The sequence below is a fragment of the Neolamprologus brichardi genome, chromosome 18 (assembly GCF_056152115.1).
Source record: "Neolamprologus brichardi isolate AB-2024 chromosome 18, ASM5615211v1, whole genome shotgun sequence".
In the NCBI taxonomy this organism is placed as follows: Eukaryota; Metazoa; Chordata; class Actinopteri; order Cichliformes; family Cichlidae; genus Neolamprologus; species Neolamprologus brichardi.
This window is the reverse complement of record NC_142121.1, coordinates 18053316-18073807: the sequence shown is the minus strand read 5'-3', so window position 1 is coordinate 18073807 and position 20492 is coordinate 18053316. Positions and strand designations below refer to the sequence as shown.

Genomic DNA, 20492 nt, shown 5'->3' with positions numbered 1-20492 from the left:
GGTACATGAAACCGTGCTTCCCTTCAGTTGCTTTCACTAAAAATCTCTGCACTTGCTCCTCTGATGCAATCTGAGAGGTCTGTTTCTTATCAAGTGGGAACTGTCCTCTTCCTGACACGTCCAAAGTAAACAAGGCCTGCAGTCACGCCGGTCTCGTGCTGCCATCAAAACAAACAGGTCAGGCCTGAGTGTGGGCACATGTCCTACATGGCTTAGTCCCCTCCATTGAGGGCCTAATTCCCCCCTCACCACCTCATAAAGGGATCTATTGACAGCCCTTCCTGAGCCCTGCTCACACATAAGTGACCCTCATTGTGAAAATATGTGTACCATCGTTTGGGGCAAGCTGCAGCCTATTGCCCTTCCCTTTAAAATAACAACATTTGGCTGAAATGGCATTTTGCCCCCTTTCCTGTCATGATACAGTGACTCAGGGCTTTTCCATCATGTACAGTTTGTAAACAAGGAAACGATGAAAGCTAAGGATCGAGGCAAATTACTGTTGAGCAGCGAGTTCGGTGGTCTCTTTGTTCACATCTGCTTCATCTTTCAGTAACCACTGTGCTATTTTTCTAATGCTGCTGCATGGTCAGGAGGGGAAAACTCTGCAGGCAGACCTAAAAATCTGATCCTCTCCTCATGTTTGACGAGGCTACCTAATCTCTTTTGTTCCACCCCAAGAGTCTATTTCAGGGACAACTGAGCCCACTGTAACAAAAAACCAGTGACGCAAAGCAGGCCATTAAACGCTTCTTCCACTTATTTATTGATGGACACACAGATCAACTTTTTAAGTAGGTTGAGTGGACGCTCCAGTGCGAGTTCAAGGACGAGGCTTTACGGTTGATCTTTGAAAGCAGATGCGATGGTGATAGACGACATTTCAGAATTTAAAATCTACCAGGATACACTTGTGTTAAAAACAGTCAGTATTAGTTAACAGATTATTTTCTAGAACAGTCCTGTTACCCAAGAAAAAAATAATATAGTTTCCAGCTGCTGATAATCCAGAGTCACCTTCATCCAGACAGCAGTCACTGTCACAGTACAAATTATACAATGAGTTTTTTTTTTTAAATAATAAAATCATCCCCGGTGACTTTGTATGTGGGGGATTTAGACAACATACTGTAACCTTTTCACAGAAATGAAATCTACCTCGAATAGATTTGCAATTAGGTGAGCTGGCACACTTTGCACAAAAAGTAGATGGTATTGCAAAGATGAAATATAAGTGGTTATTAGAAAATATACACAACTAGACCCATTTTTTAAACCAAAAATCATTGTTTACCATGTTAAAAAGCTGATTGACTTGAAGAATCCTCTTAAGATGCAACAAATTTCGATGTCCAAAATCTATCCGGAAGAAATTTCTTCAGAAACATTTTGTTCTATCGTTTATTGTAAGAGATGAAGAGAATGACTAAAAACACTTGAGACCTTTGACGAAACCGTGCACACTGGCTCCAGACAGAGCAGAGCAGTAGAAAAGAACTTTGGCTCTTTTTGTTCAGAGGTTTATCAGGATCCCCGACTCTCTAGTCTGACAAACGGACACCTCAAGGGTTAACTTAATGAAAAGTTATCAGAGCCAAGCTGTGCTGGTTTGTGCAGGGAGTAGTAAATATGGAAGCTTCGGCTTTAATTGACAATTTCCCGCTTGCAACCTTCATCTGTTAAAAGCCTAAAAATGCTGATGAGTTGCAGAAAAACACCCTTTTTTATTGCTTCTTTAATCAGTAAAACAGCTTTAGTTGTGCCAACACAATAAGCTTACATTGCAAATTATAAACAATGTGTCATGAATGACACTGTTAATCATGGTCATGTACATTTTTGATCAATTTAATGTAGCTAGATAAAAACAAATGTGCTTCTCTTTTTTTGAAAAAACAAAAGATGGGTAACCCAAACTTTTCAGCAGCTGTAATAATAACTAGAATTTTATTGGGCTGCAGGTAAATTATGGATTACAATCACACTAATAAATCAACTAATCTTTAGTTTCAATTCCAGACCACAATTTTCGATTTTCACTTTAGTTTCAGGTTTTGGGTTTCAGGAATAATCATGAGTCATCATCTATTCTGGGCGTTACTACCAAGCAAAATTTGTCTAGTATTTAAGAGATATTCTTGTACAGTAGTGCAGAGGAAATAATTTCACACCAGCTGATTTTAGCCACGCACAAAGGGTTGCAGCGAAATGTTTGCCATGCTTCCCGTTTTTCTAAAATAACCTTACTGTGCACATCTGTCTCTGTCATAATGAAAGATGAGGAGAGGTCAGAGTCCAGTGAGAGGCAAGCCTCGCACATCTTACATAATAGTACTCCGACAACCTGTCTGCCTGATTCAAAGAACACTCCCTTCTCTCACGGGGCAGTGGATAAATAAGTCATGAGCTGGAGGATAGTGTGACAACAGCGCTCGACAGACAGTCACAACAACACATGCTGGCAGGAAGAAGACAGCTCTAGGTTTGGCAACTGCTTTCAAATGGGATGCGACTGTGACTGACGGCCCCCAAAGTGTTGGTGTTGATTTCCAAAAAGCTGCAAAACTTAGATGCTAAACTGTCAGCTCCATTAAGACGTCTGTGTAGCTGTGAAATAGTGACATGCTGCAGAAAACTAACTCACTGACTAATTAAAAGCACTGCAGGACCGCTTCTCTGCAAACCATAAAAATTAGGTCACTTCCACTACATAACTGAGAGCGTGATGCAGACAGAGCTCAGTGCATGGATTCAGGCGCCACACAGTGGTCAGTCTGAGCAGCCTCAGCTACATTTACTGAGTGGGTTATGCTACATTAGCGTCTGCTACAGTTACAGTTCACAGCACTGAAAATAATGAAAAACAACAACAACAAAAAGCTACATCAGCAAGATTTACAGCATATACTCTGAAAACAACATGAAGTAGGCTCTGCAGTATTTTTAAAAGTACTATTTATTTTATTTTAAAATATTTAAAAACTTAAGAATCCCAAAGGTTTGTTAAATTCAATTTTGACAACAAAATTCATCATTTTTAGACGCGATTAACTGTGTTAAAGCACAGCTCTATTAAAAGAAAACAAAAAAACACCACAATTCATTATTAATGATTACATCAGCTGTGCAAAAGCATTCTTCACATCCAGTTTAAATTCCAAACAATATCACTGCATCACTAAAAAACAAACACGGAACCATAAATGGAAAGCAATGGGAGGTATCAATGGTGTCAGCAGAGTATACTGTGGGTGTAAAAAAAAAAAAAAAAAAAAAAAAAAGTTCACCTCCTTTAGTGGAGAGACGCCGTCACCCGAATCAGACGTGCTGCGACCTGGGTGAAGCAAGTGAACAAGGTCCTGGAATGTAGTTACAATTTCAGAGTGCCCACAAATTAGTTGTTTTTGTTTTTAAAAGGACACCAGAAGGAATTCTAAGACAGTAATGCATGGTAACAAAACATTAATAGTTAAAAAAATCAACTACATAATAAATTAAAAGGTGAAGGGATGACTCTAGATGAGCACAGCACAATAAGTGTATTTTAATTCAGTCCTGTGAAAGCTTTTTCATGGCTGAATGTGAAGCCGCATCTCTCCACCTTCTTGGTGCAACACGTTGCACTGTAACTGTATCTAAACACTTCAATATAAAACCGTTCCAAGCACCATGGCTCCCTTTGCACCTGGCATCAACATGCATTCTGGCTGCATTTAAGTCCAACAATCCACATCTGCAGTCACTTGAGGCACTAAAGATAAATAAGCAGGTTTGAAAGTAAAAAGCGACAACTACCAATGTGGAAGCAAACAATGCGGAATGCACATATATGGAATGTTTTGGTTGGGCTTTGTGTCACAGTGTTTCAACACTGATGGCGTTTATATCCACCAGATGCAGAAAACGTCATCCTTCTTTAACGCTGCTGCTAAGCATAGTGTGAGCTGCAGTTTCTGTATTGCTTTGTAAAACCTGATTAACCTTAGATAATGTTTACACGCAGCCCACTGGGGTCAAATCGCTGGAATTGGAAAATGTGGTGATGTGTTGTTTTGTGTGATGTGAAGCTGAAGTTATGATTCATGCTAATGCCAGATATCATAAGAGCCTGTGATGCCATTATCATCATTAGCTCTAATGTCGTATAATATCAAATAGCTACATAAAAGTCCTGCTTTGACAAAATCCATTTACATGTTTTTGTGGTTATATACATTTATAATAAAAGTAACCAATATCACCCTTTTTAGTTTTCTCGAATCAGAACCACACGCACCATTTGGAACTGACTGAGGGTTTGTCTGTAAAATGATGCCGGGGGCGGTGAATCTCCCACATTCAGACTGGCAAAGTGTCTGTTCTGTGGTATGTTGCTCAAGCTTCAAACTCTGAAGTCATACTTATCCTGTAGTGTGAGTAGGCGGAGGAGGAAGGAGGAGGATTGGTGGGATCCAAAGTCTTCTGAGGAAGTTCGGTAAGTATGTATTCGGGCAAGGCCTCTGGCGCTCCCATTCCCAAAGTATATTCCTGAGTGAAATCCATGCATAGTAGTGGCAATGACGATGAGTGTGTCAGTGGTCACAGAAATTGCTCGCGCTCACACCCACGCATGTCGCTCACAGACAAATAGTTAGTTCATTGTTCACTGGCTCAAGCAAGCTGCTAGTGGTTGAGTAGGCACTCCCTTTCTGTGCCAGAGAAGCGCTTCTTAGTGGCGAACACCTTTGCTTTGTTCACTGACGGACCTGTGAAGAGTCAAACACGTTAAAGTCAGTATAAACAGCCTCTATATTGGTGCACTTGTTTCTTCTATTTACCGCATTACTGACCTATATAGCTGAGAAGTACAGGGAGGAAGATGAGGCCGTGCGCCGCCCCCAGCAGCACTATGGCCAAGTACATCCTAAAATAGAAGACCTGGAAGATCTGCGACTTGGAAAGTGCCAGAATTAAGATGCCTCCAAACTTTGTTAATGTGATCCCACTGAAAACCTGCAGAAAGAGGAAAAAGTTACATGAGGGAGTGATAATTAAAAGTAAACATGACCCTTTCATCTAGCAGTTTTTATGCACTGCATTACCAACATTATTCTTTAAGCCAAAAGAGATCATAATACGACGCCCTCTTGTGGATTTAATGAGAGGTGAAAAACTTACTGAGCTGCCCATGTGAGCTAGGGCCTCCTCAGCACGCTCCACTCTGTTGTTCTTCACGCTGACGGTGAAGGCTCGCACGATGTGACTGCAGAACTCCACCGAGATCCCACAGCTCTGCAACAGAGGACAGGAAACACCTCAGTACCACCAACATGAACATTCAGGAGTTCTATTCTGTGTGAGGTTTTCTAATGTTTTTTTTGTGTGTTTTTTTTTAATTAATACAACATATTACTTTGCCAACACATCTGCAAACCTTTAGGGACACTGTTACATTGCAAAGACAAAATCCCTAATTGGAGGACTAAAAATGTAAACAGTCCCAGTTTACAGCGTGTGAACCAGATGCAAACAGGAACAAAACTTGACTACACCTACATTTTTGTTCTATTTCACCTATTCTACAGTAACAATTGGGGAAACAGTGGCTGGAGGCAGCAGCACAAAATGACATCGGCCATGTCAACCTTGCTTTTATATACAAATATAACGAGAACAGTCAAGCTGGCAGCCACCGCGATCATTGATTGCAAAGATGTGTTGCCAATCTATAGGCGTTTAACAGTGAGAGAATTCTTTGGAAATTTGTCTCACTGATTGCAGTCAGACTGTGATTGTTTGAAGACAGGTTGCCTCCCACAAGTCAATCTGTGCAATTGACTCAAGTAGCTGCTGGAACTGCTTACAATGAGTTGCTGGATGTTAAAGTTTAAAAAAAAATAAAGAATTCAGTGCAATCACTGGGCAACCACAGATTTTACTCCTATTTGCAAAAAAGATATTGGCATTTTTCTCCTACTGTGACTGAGCTATTAAAGGTTATATCTTTAATAATATCACAAAAAAACAACACCTATATAAAACACTTAACGCTCAATGAACCAGTATATTAGGATTAGTTGTTACTGTATTGTGAAAAGCATGCAATAGAAAACAAAATCAACAAAATCTGGGTTTTAAAATACAAAGCTTTTTGGTTTTTCACTGTATTAAAGTGGATATTTTGGTTAAATAATAGACTTTCACATGATTACAGTGTAAAACAGGCTACCTCTATCAAACCTAACCTCAGAGTCCAGTGAATTCAAGGTGCTCTTACCATAACCAGGTTCACAAGTGATACTGCATTGAGACTGATGTCCCACAGCCACATGACACCGAACATGTTGACCAGAATCATCGCGATGGTAATGCTGACCAGCACGCCTGCCCACAGCTCAAAGCCCAGCAGCACTGTCGTCACCACAAATATGGCTGCCAGCGAGACGCACAGGTTCAGAATCGTGTCATTCATGATGGTGAGGTACTGCTCATAAAACACGTAGAAGACGCTGCAAAGGAGGAGAATACACATTAGTTAGCAATAAACTTATCTCAATAGATAAAAGAGTATGTGTTTAATACTTGTATTGAAATATTGGTCTATACGTTTAAAAACAACAAGGAACTGTCGCTTTATTACATTGCATTTTAAACTAGTTACCAATCATCCTGTTCTGACAAACAGCAAATGTAATTTCATAAAAAATAAAGTGAAATTTGTAGAGAACAGAAAACGCTTTAATGTCAAACATCTGCATTTCCATAAATGTTAACCTTTCACTGCATTATTCCTGATTCTCCTAGATAATATTTTTATATTTTGAATTGACCCTGAGGTGCGGTACCTATTTTATTTAGCCCCCACTCCTGGTTTAATTAGTGCTTCCCATCTGTTAGTATTAGTACTGGTGCCTGTTTTTGTACTTCGTTAATGTTTTATATCAATAACTTATTGCATTATTGTGAAGCACTTTGGTCTACCTTTGGTTTTAAATCTGCTATATAAATAAAATTGTACTGTATTGTATTGCAATGTTGTTTTCTTTGCTGTGTGCTTATCTACAACCTACTTCCCCACCTCTGATAACCCTAAAGTTTCAGTTCAAAAAATTCAGCATACACCACCATAAACCATAAAACAGTGGCTGAAACTGAAAACTTTTCATTTGGAACAAACTTTAATAAAGAACTATAAAATTATATATATGCGCGCGACAGGTTGCTACAATAGGTCTTACCTGTAGGCGAAAACTTTGTGGTCCATGGACTGACTGATATTTTTGGCCAGAATTCGAGCCATTTTCAGAGCCTCTATATAGTCTGAGGACTCCTTTAGGATGGTGTGGTAAGTCATGAAGTACGTGGCTCCTACCCCTGTGTTGTTGGGATACAGGTCAACTGCGGCAGCATAGGCTGCATGGCCACTAGAGGAATATGGAAAGAAGTGAAACATCATAATCCACAACAAAACTGGTACACAGTGCTTTCAATAGAAGAAGGAGATGCTGACAGAGCTTTAAAATTACCCTTTTCCGCATTTCAGGTTGGGGTTGTCAGACAGGAACATAGGTAAAAAGTGCATGAAGTCTTCTCCTTCAGGCCTCTTTTTTCCACTGGGAGTCATCGGCCGACAGGATACACAGGACGAGTTCACCACTGGAAAAATACATTAATAAGTACAAATACTTCTGCACATTTATTCTGACAAAAAACACAAGAACTGAAAACTAATAAAGCAACAAGTGAATGTTTTGGAGAGTCTGATATACAACATGGAGGTGATTAACATACAATATATACAGATCACACTGTCAACATTATTACTAAGATTACCATACCATATCATCACCATGGATACAGATTCCTGCACCTGTTTTTTGTTTTTGTTCTGAAAAATGTAATGCACCTTACTTTAACCGTTTGAGTTCTTATATTGCCTTTTTGTTTTGGCATGAATTATATGTTTTACAGCCATTGTTTCATATGAAGAACGAGAAATAAAAACCTTTGGCCAGACTGGCCCATTGTAACGGCAGGGTTATGGGGTTATGAAACAAGCGTTCAAAGCACTGAATAAAACTTTACCGGAGGCATTGCAGAAGGCCCCGGTGGTGTTGTAGTACCGACAGCAGGTGGACTGAGGCTTCACCCAGTCAAAGTAGTCATCCAGCCAGGAGGATGGTGTGCTGGCAATGCTTGTGCTATAAGCAGAGGAAAACATAAATAGCTAGCTCTGGCATCACAACATCAGAGCAGACAGGTTTCAAAACCTTTGCAGGATCTAAACTTAAACAGTGTCATCCTCAGCTCAGACTTACTAGTTGCTAATAAGTGAGGCTGTGTAGACCTGCTGCACCAGGGAGTTGTTGTTACACCCCACCCCTCCACACACAGCATTCTGACCCTCTGGGCTACTGTAGTTGAGACCGTCCTCTACCACAAAGTAAACAGGTGCTCCAGTGTGGAGATACTCGCTCATGTTCTTGAAGTACTCCAACACATACGAGTCCTAGAGAGAAAAAAACTGTCAGAGCTGCCCGCAGGAAAAAGGATGTGAGACAAGATATCATGCTTGTTCCATGCCCCCACACACACACACACACAGCTGTGAGAAATTATAGCACATTACATGCATGATTTAGCTTCCTGAATGACTAAGCAGCAAACTAACCAGACAACAAATTTCAACGTCACTGCTGAGTGTTGCTACAATCAACCTGTAGAAAACTTTTCCAAAAGTATCAAAATGGCTGAAATGGTGTACATAAAACTTACATCCGGCATGGATAACTTCTGGTCCAGTCCGATCTCAACTTTATTCACCACAGCAATACTGAAGGAGAGCATTCCCACAAACACTGCCACCTATAAATAACAATATGATCATGAATGCATGCTCATGACAAACAATTCTTCAAATCAAACCTGAAAACCTGTTTTTTTTTAGCTAATTATTAAAAGGCAGGTGTGCATGACTGCACTGAGGTACTCACTATGACTGGTCGCACCCACTCTGTGAGGATGAATGGGGCGAAGACTTTCTTGAAAAACTGGAACAGGAAGCCATCTGTTTTGATTTCCTGTCCTTCTGGCAGCGTCACGCAGCAGCAGATATCAAGTCGATTCCTCTATTAGACACAAACAACAAAGCATTTGATAAGTGTACGTTACAACTACTGACCTAGTCGGAAACTATCAAGAATATACACGCCAAACTCCACTAGGAAATTTGAACAATAATAAGAGACATCACTGCATCAATTTCATTTTAAATCTCCTCAAAATTAGATTAAGGGTTTGCTGGGACTAAAACTTTCAGCTTAAATATTTGGCAAAACATCTCCATAAACCCTCAGTCTGTAAATCTCTAACTCTGTTCATATGATCGTCTCACCTCTTGCCTTTTAGCGTCCAGACCGAGCAAGCTGACAAAGCAACTGATCTGCAAAAGGAAATCAATAAAAACAGCCAATCCAGCAAACATGGAGAACGTCCTGACTGCTGGCATGCTGGACAGCGCTCCTGGAAAAGAAAAAGAAAAGGATTATTTTATCAGTATGTGACTCACCAGGGCACTTTGACACATTTTGTGGCCATGGCAACAATTCGGACCAAACCAAAAAAAAAAAAAAAAAAAAAAAACAGCAAACGAAAAAAAATTATTCTAGCTTTTAATGGCTTTAATAAGTGTAATGGAAACAAACACTATTAGAATCAAGATTCAGACAATCAGCGTTACACAGCCTTGGCATACAGTCAGAAGAGTGAAATAAATAGCACCGTCACTGCCAAGTGACTCAGTTGTTAGAGATCTGAAATAGTCCCATCAGTACAAACAGTGTTACAGAGCATTCATTATACAATCACTGTTGTATAAACACTCTATGTCAGGGTAGGTATTGATGATAAAAAGAGCAGTTTGATCTGAGAGCTGTCTGTGTACTTGATGTAGTAATAAAGGAAAATTTAATAACCGATCTATTTTACCCAGGAAGAAGGCGACAGTCTCAGAGAAGGAGGACAGAAACAAGCTCGGGGCGATGTCTCCAAGAATACGACCGATCTGCTGGTGGAGTTCTTCCTGTGGCATCCGCTCATCCCTCTGTTCGAAAATACAAATGAAGAACCAAATTAGTACACGTAGCTGGTACAAAAGGGACCCATTTTTATTTACAGCTCCATTTTTCTATTCTTGGACTCACCAGAGTACCTTAACATGATTCACCGTCCAAAATAATCCTTATTAATCTTACACTGGGCTTGAGCGCAGACCCTCAGATCATCATCCATCTGAAACATGCCATCTTATCTCCCCTTCTATTTAGACCACCCCCTCTTTACTCTGATTGGTTGTCAGCCTGACTTTATGCATTTTCAAAGCCTGACCTTTTGGCAAACATGGATCACTTGCAAATAAGCTAACCTCATTATCTGAACATTTAGTTATGCTTATAAGAAAATAATTAAAAAAAAAAAAAAAGCAAAAAAGCATATTAGAGAGACAGAAAACTGGACAATAATTCATATTTAATATTAATAAAGGTCTAGAGTAGCACCACATTATATGGCAAACCACTTGTTAATTATGTGTCAGTTTAATGGACTGGATTGAAAGAGCTTACCTGGTATGTCTGTACTATGATAAAGATGTTGTCCACTCCAACAGCCAGCACAAGGAAGGGAATGACCTCAATCACAATGAGCGTTAGTGGGACACCACAGTAGCTGAAGATCCCCAGTGAGCAGGCCACAGAGCTCAGCACAATCAGGATACCTGCTATACCCAGGGAAATCTTAGAGTCCACCTGTAGGGGCAAAAGTATAAAAAGCCCATGATGTGCACATTTTATGCACGACTAGAAAAAAAGCTGCCAATCATGTTGATCCAGTTTAGCTAAATTAAAGTGTTAAATTCTATGGTCACAAACAGGAAGGAGGAGTTACAAAGCATAATGTGTCAAACTATTTCAGGCATGGATTATGTTCACTGATCATTAAAAGCACATGCACAGTGAAGAAAAAGAATTTAATTTTTACCAGCACTCTTCTAAAGCTGTGGATGTGACCCAGGGCCAGGGAGATGTAGATGAACATAATGCCATAGCTCAGGACCACAGTGCTGATGTCGCTGTTGCTCTCTCTGTTGATCTCATCTTCAATGCTCCTCTCTGCACTGAAAGCGATGGTCAGGTTGGGGTTGCTGAAGTTCTTCATAAATTTGATGAACCTGAAATGGAAGCAAAAAACCCAGATGTTAACGTACGAGCAGCATCTTGAGCTACCGTGAGCTTATTGATCGTTTGTTGTCTCACTCGTTTTCCCATGCCCGAGCTTTCTCCAGTCTGACGGTATCATTCAAATAGTTGTTGATGGGAAAGGTGATCACGAGCGCAGTGGCATTGTTGTAGTTTGTGTCTGTAGTGGGGAAAGAAGGAAAACCAAAAAACAAGATGCATGAACCACTTAAAATGCCTCTCATTTATCAATCATAATAATTAGGATTACTGAACTGACAGTTATTGCTTAATGTTCCTTTTGAAAAAGTGTACAGATTAAAATGGCTGGGGAAAAAATGGCTTCTAAATTACATTGTCACAGTTGGCGTAAGACAAAAATGGGAAGTTGTTCTTACTTTTGATTTAGGCTTTATTTGGATGCAACATTTCAGATCTAGTAATGCTCCATATTCTTGCTATTAGTACTTAATTCATTTGTTTTTCATTTTCTAATTGTAGTACAAGATCAGTTCTAATGATGTTGCACTACACTATAATAAATGCAATACCAGGGTTTATTCTGAATCAACACTACTACAACTGCAACATAGCCCAACACCACCTAAACCTCGCCCCGATACTTGTCTCCAACCTGAGCTGTCCCCTCTAAAGTTATTACAAAATGTATCCTTCCCTGGTAACTCCAACAAAATATTACAACATAAAATGAATAAAATTAAATTAACGTAGGTATTAATGAATTATATAATCAGTCATTTGGAAGGCCAGACATACGTTCCTATCTTTGTCTTCATTTTCTTCTACAACAATCATGCACTGTATTATTATTATTATTTTTTAATTTACCCATTTATATATTTTTTAACTTAACAACATTGAAATTTAGATACGTTATTTCCCCCGTTGGATTTTTCCTGCTTTTAACTTGCACAGAATTATCTTTCTTCTTTTTTCATTGTTTTTGTTTTGTATGCATTTCATGGCACTTTTTTCTATTTTTATTTTTAAATCTATTCCATTATTTTATTATAATTTTGAATTACATTTTTGGCACTTTAGGCCCTCCATATTCTGCTACAAATGGAAAGTTTATATGCAGAGTACAGCAAGTGATCAAAGACCAAAGTGTTTCTTTCAGCGCAGTAAAACTCAATAAAGGAATAATACGAGAAGCTGTAAACCAATTATGTAACTACTGTAGGGGAGAGAAAAAAACTATTCCCACAGTTCTGGGGCAAACAGCAGTAATGATTTGCACTTAGAATTGCTTTTCTATGAAACGTGTTGCATGCAACTTAAATGTACAATTTCATTAAAAGAAAATTCAGAATTGGTGAATACGCAAGTTTTTTTCCCCCCCAATGCAACAGTTTAACTACCAGGATGGCGTTCAAACAACTTTTAACATACAAAGCTGTGCCAGTATAACCCCCATGCTCTGATTGAAGTTGTAAATGCTCCCAACTCAAATTAAATTAAAAAAAAAAAAAAGGTTATCTAGTGTCAAACCGAAGTCATGTGAATATACTTCACAACTCACCATCGTATCCTCCCAGTGCAAGCCAAGGGAAGACAGGACCACCAAAGGTGCCTAAACAAGGGTCATGTAGCACAGTGGTGTCGTTGAGGGAAGCCGGTGCACTGCACAAGCAAAAAGTAAACAATTAGGTTAAAGACAACCGTCAGTAAGGGTTTGCAGAAATCTGCGTCAGATAAACATCTATTGCACATGACAGCGAATGAGGAAGTTTGAGTGTACTATTTTAAGAAGACACTTTTTTCAGTGACCTCAGCTGCACAAAGGAGATTCTTGTTAACTGCAGGTGCCATTTTTCAACGGTTGGTTTGCTTTTTTTAACTTTTAAAAATATTTCTTAGACATTTAACACAAATATGACAGCAACAAGCTGATAAGAGAAGTAAAGGCTAAATCTATCAATAAAACAGATACAAATACTTTTACCTGACACAGTAGAGGAAGTGGTCATGATAGTCAGCCCAGATATAAAAGTCATCTCCCATAGAGTGATCCAGTTGAGCGTGGCTGTTCTGGAAGTAGTTTAGGACACTAAGAATTGTACAGTTGTCATTGTACGGGGCCAGAGGAGCCAAGCAGATGTCCTTCAGGGTAACGGGTTTTTGATTATATGAGGCTACAAGGCCTTCAATTTCAAGCTGCAGATCCAGGACCTGGTAAGTTGAAAGAAAATGGAAAAAGAAAGGAGAACCTTTTAACCACTGTATGAAAAATTTGCTTGCTTTTCACGTGCAAAGCTTCTATTTTATCTAACAAAGGAAACAGTGACGTTGTTACAGAATTTACACACTGACAGCATTGTGGCTCGGTGGTTAGCAGTGTTGCTTCACAGTAGAACGGACTCTGGTTGAAAACCTGCGTGAGTCTGCATGTTCAGCCAATGGCATTAATGTGGAATACATTAGCCAAGGATACGCCCAAAACAAAGACACCATGGTGCTGTATTTATTTATTTCTTGAAGATAAGAAAGTCGCTTGTGTACATTGGGAGAGCATTAAATCATATTTAACCTCCTTGAAATATTTGGATGGTTCATTAATACCTTTTGTTTAAACTTCTATATAGTTTATATGTGTCAAAAATAGTCAAAGTAGACTGAACAGGCTTCCAAAATAAACCAGTGTGTGAATGGGTGAATGACTGAATGTAGCGTAAAGCGCTTTGGGGTCCTTAGGGATTAAGTAAAGCGCTATACAAATACAGGCCAATTGTTTTTTTCAAACCAGTCTGACTTCAACTCACCTGATGCAGGAGAGTTATGTTCAGAACCGAACCGAATGGGACAGATGGTCCTCCAAAATACGGATCGTAGGTATTATTGAGCTCGAGTGGAGTAGTTATGATGAGCTGCACAGTTCTAAAGAAAGGTCCAAAGTGTTTGTCGAAGTAATCCTTCTCTTGACGAGCTTGGCTCTTGGGAGATGACCAGAGCTCAACGGGGTCGGTGGTGATGCGCATGTAGGCCAGGCCCCCAGCTGAGGCTCCCACCAGTACCAGGCAACAGAAGAGGATGAGAAATGGATGCCTCACGCAGAAGGAACCCCAGGAGCTGAAGAGCATCCGCAGGCCATTCTCAAAACGCTCACCCAGCGTTTCACAGCATGATGCATTTACTGAAAGGTAGGAAATACCTAGAACTTAGTTTGGGCTGTGTGGTAATTACATCAAGACACATTTGGAGAAATTATGCAGTCTCAATGATATTTCATAGCTGTACCTTGATCAGGATCATCACTGTTAAGCGACAGTGGGTTATTACTGTCCAAAATGGGGCCATACTCAGATGTGATAGCTCTTTTCCTGCAAAGAAGGACAAACATACGATATCATCCAAATCTGTTTTCCACTCTGAAATATATTGAGCTACATTATGTACTGTTTGACACAGGACCCAACAGTATACAATCAGAAAAATTTGTTATTTTAATTATTCAACGAATTATAAGATGCAGTTACAATTTCAATGTAAAGCACAGACTTATTAAATGCATTAATTTAAGGATATTCCAACCCTTTTCCCAGGGGATCAAGGGTTTGGTGCAAGGCACTCTGCCCCCCGCCCTTTTTCTTTTTAAATTTGCTTGATCAATTAGTTTATGACCTTTTGCCTGCTTAACTTCAGAGATTGGCATTTGCATTTGGAAGTTGCGACTAAATGAATTCTCAGGGCAAGTAAATCAGACAATTCCTATGCTGCAAAAACAACACAGGTTCCTGCTCTTTTCATATGAATGCTTGAGTGAATGAATGAGAGAGAGAATATCAGGAGTGGGCTAAACAGTCTGGTAAACCTGTGGGAAAAATAAAATGAATCACAAAACTTGGCAACTTGAAAAGGCTCGAGTTGCAACTCAAGGCAAAAGTGGTGGATGCTTGCAGGATCCTTTGAACAGTAATGATAATTTAAAAGAATCACATCAACTCTTTGGACAGACAAGCGCAAAATCAGCATGAGTGACGATGTATTTCCCCAGATGAAAACCAAACCATAAGCAGAAAAACAAAAACAAAAAAAAAAACCCTGACAACTGAAATCAGCTGCAGTTAAGGCCTGGCAAAGCGTCACAAACCTCTTCACACAGTCATCGCCTTTACCCATCATGCGCGTGCAGTCAACCCTCAAGGCTTATCTCGTACCAGAAAAACCCTGCTTAACCTCGAAGTGTGTCATCATACAAATCTCTCCACATCCAACTATACAGTGTGTGTTCAAAGCTAAAAAATTCCATTACCTGTAACACCACACTCCCAGAAGAACTCCAAAAAAGATGAGCAGGAAAGCCATGTAGGAGATCCACATGATGACAGCCATGGCATCGATACCAAGGATGGTCCATGGAGGCGGGAGCGGTGGAGGTACGGGTTTCGGGCCACAGGACTTGGCGCAGTCCTGACAGGAACACGGACCTGAACCATCGTCCAGGCTTTCGTTACAGGCGTACGTATTGTTGTTCATCGGAGTGTAACCAGCCAATGGGACATCTAGAGTAAAGACATTGCACATCACAGGACAATAGAGGGATCAGACACTTAAAAATACTCAAGCTCAGAAAACTACTGCTTTTGGGGGGAAAAAAAAAAAAAGTACTTGAAAAATACTGACCTGTGAACACTGGATCGATGGGAAAAGGGGTCTGTTGATTGTTGGTATTGAACATGAACTGGATCCAGTTGGTAGCATTGCATGCTTTTGCAGTCTTGCCACACAGAAGAGATAAGGCCTTCACATTGCTAGATGGTGCCTGGACATCCTTGCATGCATTGTACATGGCTGGCAGAAGTCAAATGACATAATTTTAAAAACAAGGCAAAAAACAAAAAGGTGGCATATAAATAATTAAGTCAACTCCAAATGTTATAATTATCAGTCACCAAAAATTAAACAATTACACAAGAATTTGTATAGAACTGATAAAGCTCCCTACTGTTACAATACTGGGAATTTTGGCTAAAAACCTCACCGTTAGAAAATGTTTGTCCAATGTAGTATTGCACTGCCATTACGTCTTCGCCAGTAATATTGGTGACATTCATAAACTGACTCTGGTGTGGACTGCAAGTCAGCTCACAGAAGAGGTTCATGAGATTGTAGAAACACGCCGGGCACCTGCAGGCAGCCGCACAGTCAGACAGAAACAAGGAAACAGATTTGCTGCTATAACTCACAAAATAATAAAACAAGTTAAAGTGTAAAAGTCTGTAAAAGTTTCTTGGAGAAAACAAAAGTGTGCTGACATAAAATGAAATTCCTTTGGCCTTTGAGCGAGTCCATGTCTAAACCAATTAACGGGAAAATGCAAAGTTGACACTTGAAACATGGAAGACTGTCAGTATACTGTGTGTGCCACTGCAGAGTTTATCATCAGAAATTTAAAAAAAAAGGGAACAACGATGCCAAGTCAAGCAGGTCATGTGTTCTGGCAGTTTATTATATAACATCTTTGCGTACCGAGACAGGAACTGAAGTGGCAGCTGGAGACTGCCTTTGAGGGTTCGCAACTGGTCAACGTTGCAGCAGAGACTTTTGTTTCCATAGTCGTACCCAGGACAGAGCTCCTTCATATTCAAACACAAAGAGAATGACAACACTTGATAAGAAGATTTCTGTAAGAGAAAACCTGTGGCATGCTTTAGGTGTCAAAAAATGTGAGCAATAAGAGAAGAAACCCCCCCAAAAAAAACATCGAAGGGCTGTACGTACGGTGAGAAGCTGATGACCATCAGGTGGTAGTGGCTTAGGTAGACCAGTGTAGTTGCAGTTGTACTTTTTTCCAGCCACCGTCGAGTTACCGCACTCGCCGTACCACACGCAGTGATGGGCCACAACATGATACTTGTAAAACAAGAAAATCAGAAGTTATTTATTTAGTGATCGCAGCGAAAACTGCAGTGCAAGTTTATGCTCGTTTCAGCTGCACAGTCCAGTACAACATGTTTTTTGTTTTTTTAACTCATGTGACTCAACTTCAATTTTCACCAAGTGAGGATATGGTCAAAACCAAGAGAGCAAAGAGAAAGCCCAGACACTTAGTTTCTCTAAAGGCTACAGCAGACCATATGACTTTGTAGACCAATGACCTGACTTCCTTTAGATACATTTCCGCCTCAAAAACTTTCAGAGTGAGTGTGCTTTGAGAGCTGCAGAGATTTATGGAAAAAAAAACAACCAAAAAACTAAAAGTGTGATTAAATGTAATTGATAAAAGTTTACAAGATTAAATATCAGCTCAGGCTGTTGGAATGAGACTTGAAACAGTGGCAGCAGTTAGAACCACTTACACAGTGATTTTTTTTTTTTTTTTTTTTAAATTCGTCTCACTCACTCTCAATCACTTTTTTCTATAAGGTCTAATATTCGTACTCACTAACTTAAACTGGGGTTCAGCATTGTGCCCAGGCTGGGGCTAACTGGGGAATCGATACACCAAACTACCTCCTGAGCCACAGCAGAAGTGGGTGGCCCTTACGAGCATTCAAATATGTGTGAAAAGAGACCACCCCTTAACAGAGCCACATTTATGTATTCTTGTATTTGTGTTTGAGAGTAATGAGAGTTCATCGGTACGTCACTGCAGATTCTCACTTCCCTTACACAAACGCAAAGAGTGGCCACATTTGTCTCTCTCCGTTCCTCTCCTGTCATCCCTCCAAGAGGGTGAAGAGCTGAAGTGAATAGAGGGAGGTTTCCTTGCTTTCACTCCTCTCCGCCAGCTTTTCCTCCAGCAGACTGTGTGACTTTCATTGAAACTGCTTAAGGGGATTTAACAAATTTGGATGCAGACGACATTTAATAGAGTTAAATATCAGACCGGGTCTCATTTCCTGTGTTTCTAGTATCTTGTGCTTTGTATGTCCGAAAATAGTCACCTCACTTCTGCAAACATGTTTTCTTTTCATCTGGTATTTTTAAGAATACCCTTTGAAAAGCAGACAGACACATTTCTCAGTTTTTGTTTTCCAATCAGTCAACCGTGGAGAGATACTCTTACATAAAGATTTAAAACTAAACTTTTTTTTTCTGTTTATTCAGCATCAGTGCGCTCTCACATGCTTTTTTCTTTCCGATGAGTAACTTAAGGAAGTTGATTCACTTACTCCACAAACTTTTATGGGAAAGCCTGTCACACTTTGTCCTACTCGTGTCTTGTGGTGCGAAGATGACACTTGGCATTAGAATATCACTAAAAATTGAAAGTGCAGCCAGAGCTGGTGACCAAACTCTGCATCTATCAAAATTAAGTCTTGTTAATTCAGGGTAAAAAGCAAAACTTCACCTGGGAATATTCAGAGAAATTCACCTCAACTCAGGAGTCATGCACACTCAGAGGCTTTGCTAAAATACTTTCAACTTTATCCACAGCAGCCACAAATCAATACTCTTTTACTGATTTTGACATTCCTGCTGCTTCTGTCAGGATATCTTATCCTAAAGAGGTAATGATTAATCAGATTCTGGTGTTTTAGCAGGATTTCAAAAAAGTGCAGTCACTGGACTGACCCAATTACATCATGAGGAGGAGAGCAAACAATGCAGTGACAGTCAGGAGCTGGGAGGCTTAGCATTATCTACATTTGATTAAATCACAGACAAATTCTTTTTTGTCTGCTTTGATCAACAATCTCTTAAACTGATCTTAAATAATTTTATGGGTATTTCTTAAGGAGATGCAGTGATTTAAACGTTTATCAATACATGCAGAAGTTGAAGCTGGCACACAAAACTGTGCTTTTTTTATGTGAATTGATGTTAATCTCAAAATAAACCCCAGTAGTTTCAAGTCTCATGAGCTTCTGTATTCTCTCATTGCACTATTTTTTTATCAGCTCCGCGGTTACTACATCAGCTACATGACGTGTAGTTCAAATACTTGATACATCCAAATAAAAAGCGAATTTTTCACCACAGCTATTAATTCTAACTAGCTAGCTTTTAACTCGCAGGTTTTGTTCACCCTTTGACAGGCTTGAGATTTTAGCGACATTTATCATAGCTATGATGACATTTCGGGAGCCATTAGTCAGCACACGAATCTGGTTTCGACACTCGCTGAACCTGAAACCTGTACACGCACCGCCGGTCTCGTGTTAGTCCGCCACAAAGCAGCAGTACTAACCGCAGCTATATGTTCAAACCGACATTAAGCCAATTATCGGCTAATGCTGTCTGCAAAATAGGGTGAACACTTTTAATAGCTCAACTCAGCCTAAATCCGAGTTTCCCTCGACAACTGATAAACAAACACTAGCTACGCCTGAGCTGAGTCATTAAACAGTCACGAGAGCGGTGACGTTAAATCAAACTTACCGATCTAAAATAACCCTCGGCCAGGAATATAACGAGGAAGAGCAGACTTAAGAAGCTTCTCCCTGCCATGAGCCCCATCTCGGTGCCTGAAACGATCAAATTGAACTGACTTGCTCAGGTAAACTTTACATTTCCTCACAACTGTCTTCTTCTTCTTCTTCCTCCCAATATTTATTTGGGGCGGAGATAAATATTTATCCCAGCGCTGCCCCCTAGCGACTAAGATGACTCACTGCACCACGAAGGCCACGAAAGGAACTTCCCCATTTAATTTAATAATCCCCGTTACCTTTTTTTTTTATTGTCTTCACGTGAATTCACACGATTAAACTAGGAATTAGAGTGTTCTTGAGTCAGATACATTTGGGTTGTAGTGATAGACATCTGCTTGCTGCAGCTTACATAATAAAAGATTTACCTTATTTTAAGACAATAGAAAAATTATTTAACCTTACCTTATAAGGGGAAACCATATATACCTTATAATAAAATCTAACATTTTTTTTTAAACATCTATGGAACATATCATACAGTAGTCAATCATCAGTATCAGTTTACCACTCACAGCCCTACCCTGACCTATGTCATAAATACAACCATTAAAAAAGAGAAAGTACTTTATGTAAATATGTGTGCCAAGAGTTTGTTTGTTCCAAGATTTGTCCCGGGGTTGATGTGGCATTCCTTGGCCTTCCTTTTCCCAACTATTTTTAAACACTGCCAACCAGGAAGTGAGCATTTCTATTTTATTCTGATACCACAAACCACATGTGTTTTCAGCATTCCTTTGAAACACACAAGTTTGAATATTTTACCAAAACAGGGCAGAGTTCTGGCTCATGTGTCACCTGAACAGCTTTACATTACTGTTATAATTATGTATTCTGGAAATGTCCAAAGACAGGACAGAAACTTCAAGAAAGCAGAGGACAT

At 39.7% G+C, this 20492-nt stretch overlaps 1 protein-coding gene across 1 annotated transcript; it reads right to left on the bottom strand.

The window, feature by feature from the left end:
- Positions 1 to 2940: 2940 nt before the first annotated feature.
- Positions 2941 to 19717, bottom strand: npc1 (Niemann-Pick disease, type C1). Its single transcript, XM_006792118.3, has 25 exons — positions 19560 to 19717; positions 16956 to 17087; positions 16704 to 16810; positions 16216 to 16361; positions 15858 to 16025; positions 15487 to 15736; positions 14472 to 14554; positions 13997 to 14367; positions 13180 to 13406; positions 12757 to 12857; positions 11292 to 11394; positions 11017 to 11206; positions 10602 to 10784; positions 9967 to 10081; positions 9374 to 9501; positions 8973 to 9107; positions 8755 to 8844; positions 8298 to 8488; positions 8065 to 8180; positions 7506 to 7635; positions 7218 to 7403; positions 6257 to 6488; positions 5158 to 5271; positions 4830 to 4992; positions 2941 to 4745 (listed from the first exon to the last, which is right to left on the bottom strand). Exons 1-25 carry the CDS (start codon positions 19635 to 19637, stop codon positions 4663 to 4665), a joined length of 3822 nt encoding a protein of 1273 aa, XP_006792181.2. The 5' UTR covers positions 19638 to 19717; the 3' UTR covers positions 2941 to 4662.
- Positions 19718 to 20492: the final 775 nt, after the last annotated feature.

Excerpts from the sequence above, each read along its gene's own strand:
- npc1 (XM_006792118.3), bottom strand. The coding sequence starts at position 19,637 with ATGGGGCTCATGGCAGGGAGAAGCTTCTTAAGTCTGCTCTTCCTCGTT. Across the intron at positions 16,811-16,955 it reads ATGGTCATCAGCTTCTCACC|GAGCTCTGTCCTGGGTACGA; the intron begins GTACGTACAGCC and ends TTGAATATGAAG. Across the intron at positions 7,636-8,064 it reads GGCCTTCTGCAATGCCTCCG|TGGTGAACTCGTCCTGTGTA; the intron begins GTAAAGTTTTAT and ends GTATTTTTCCAG.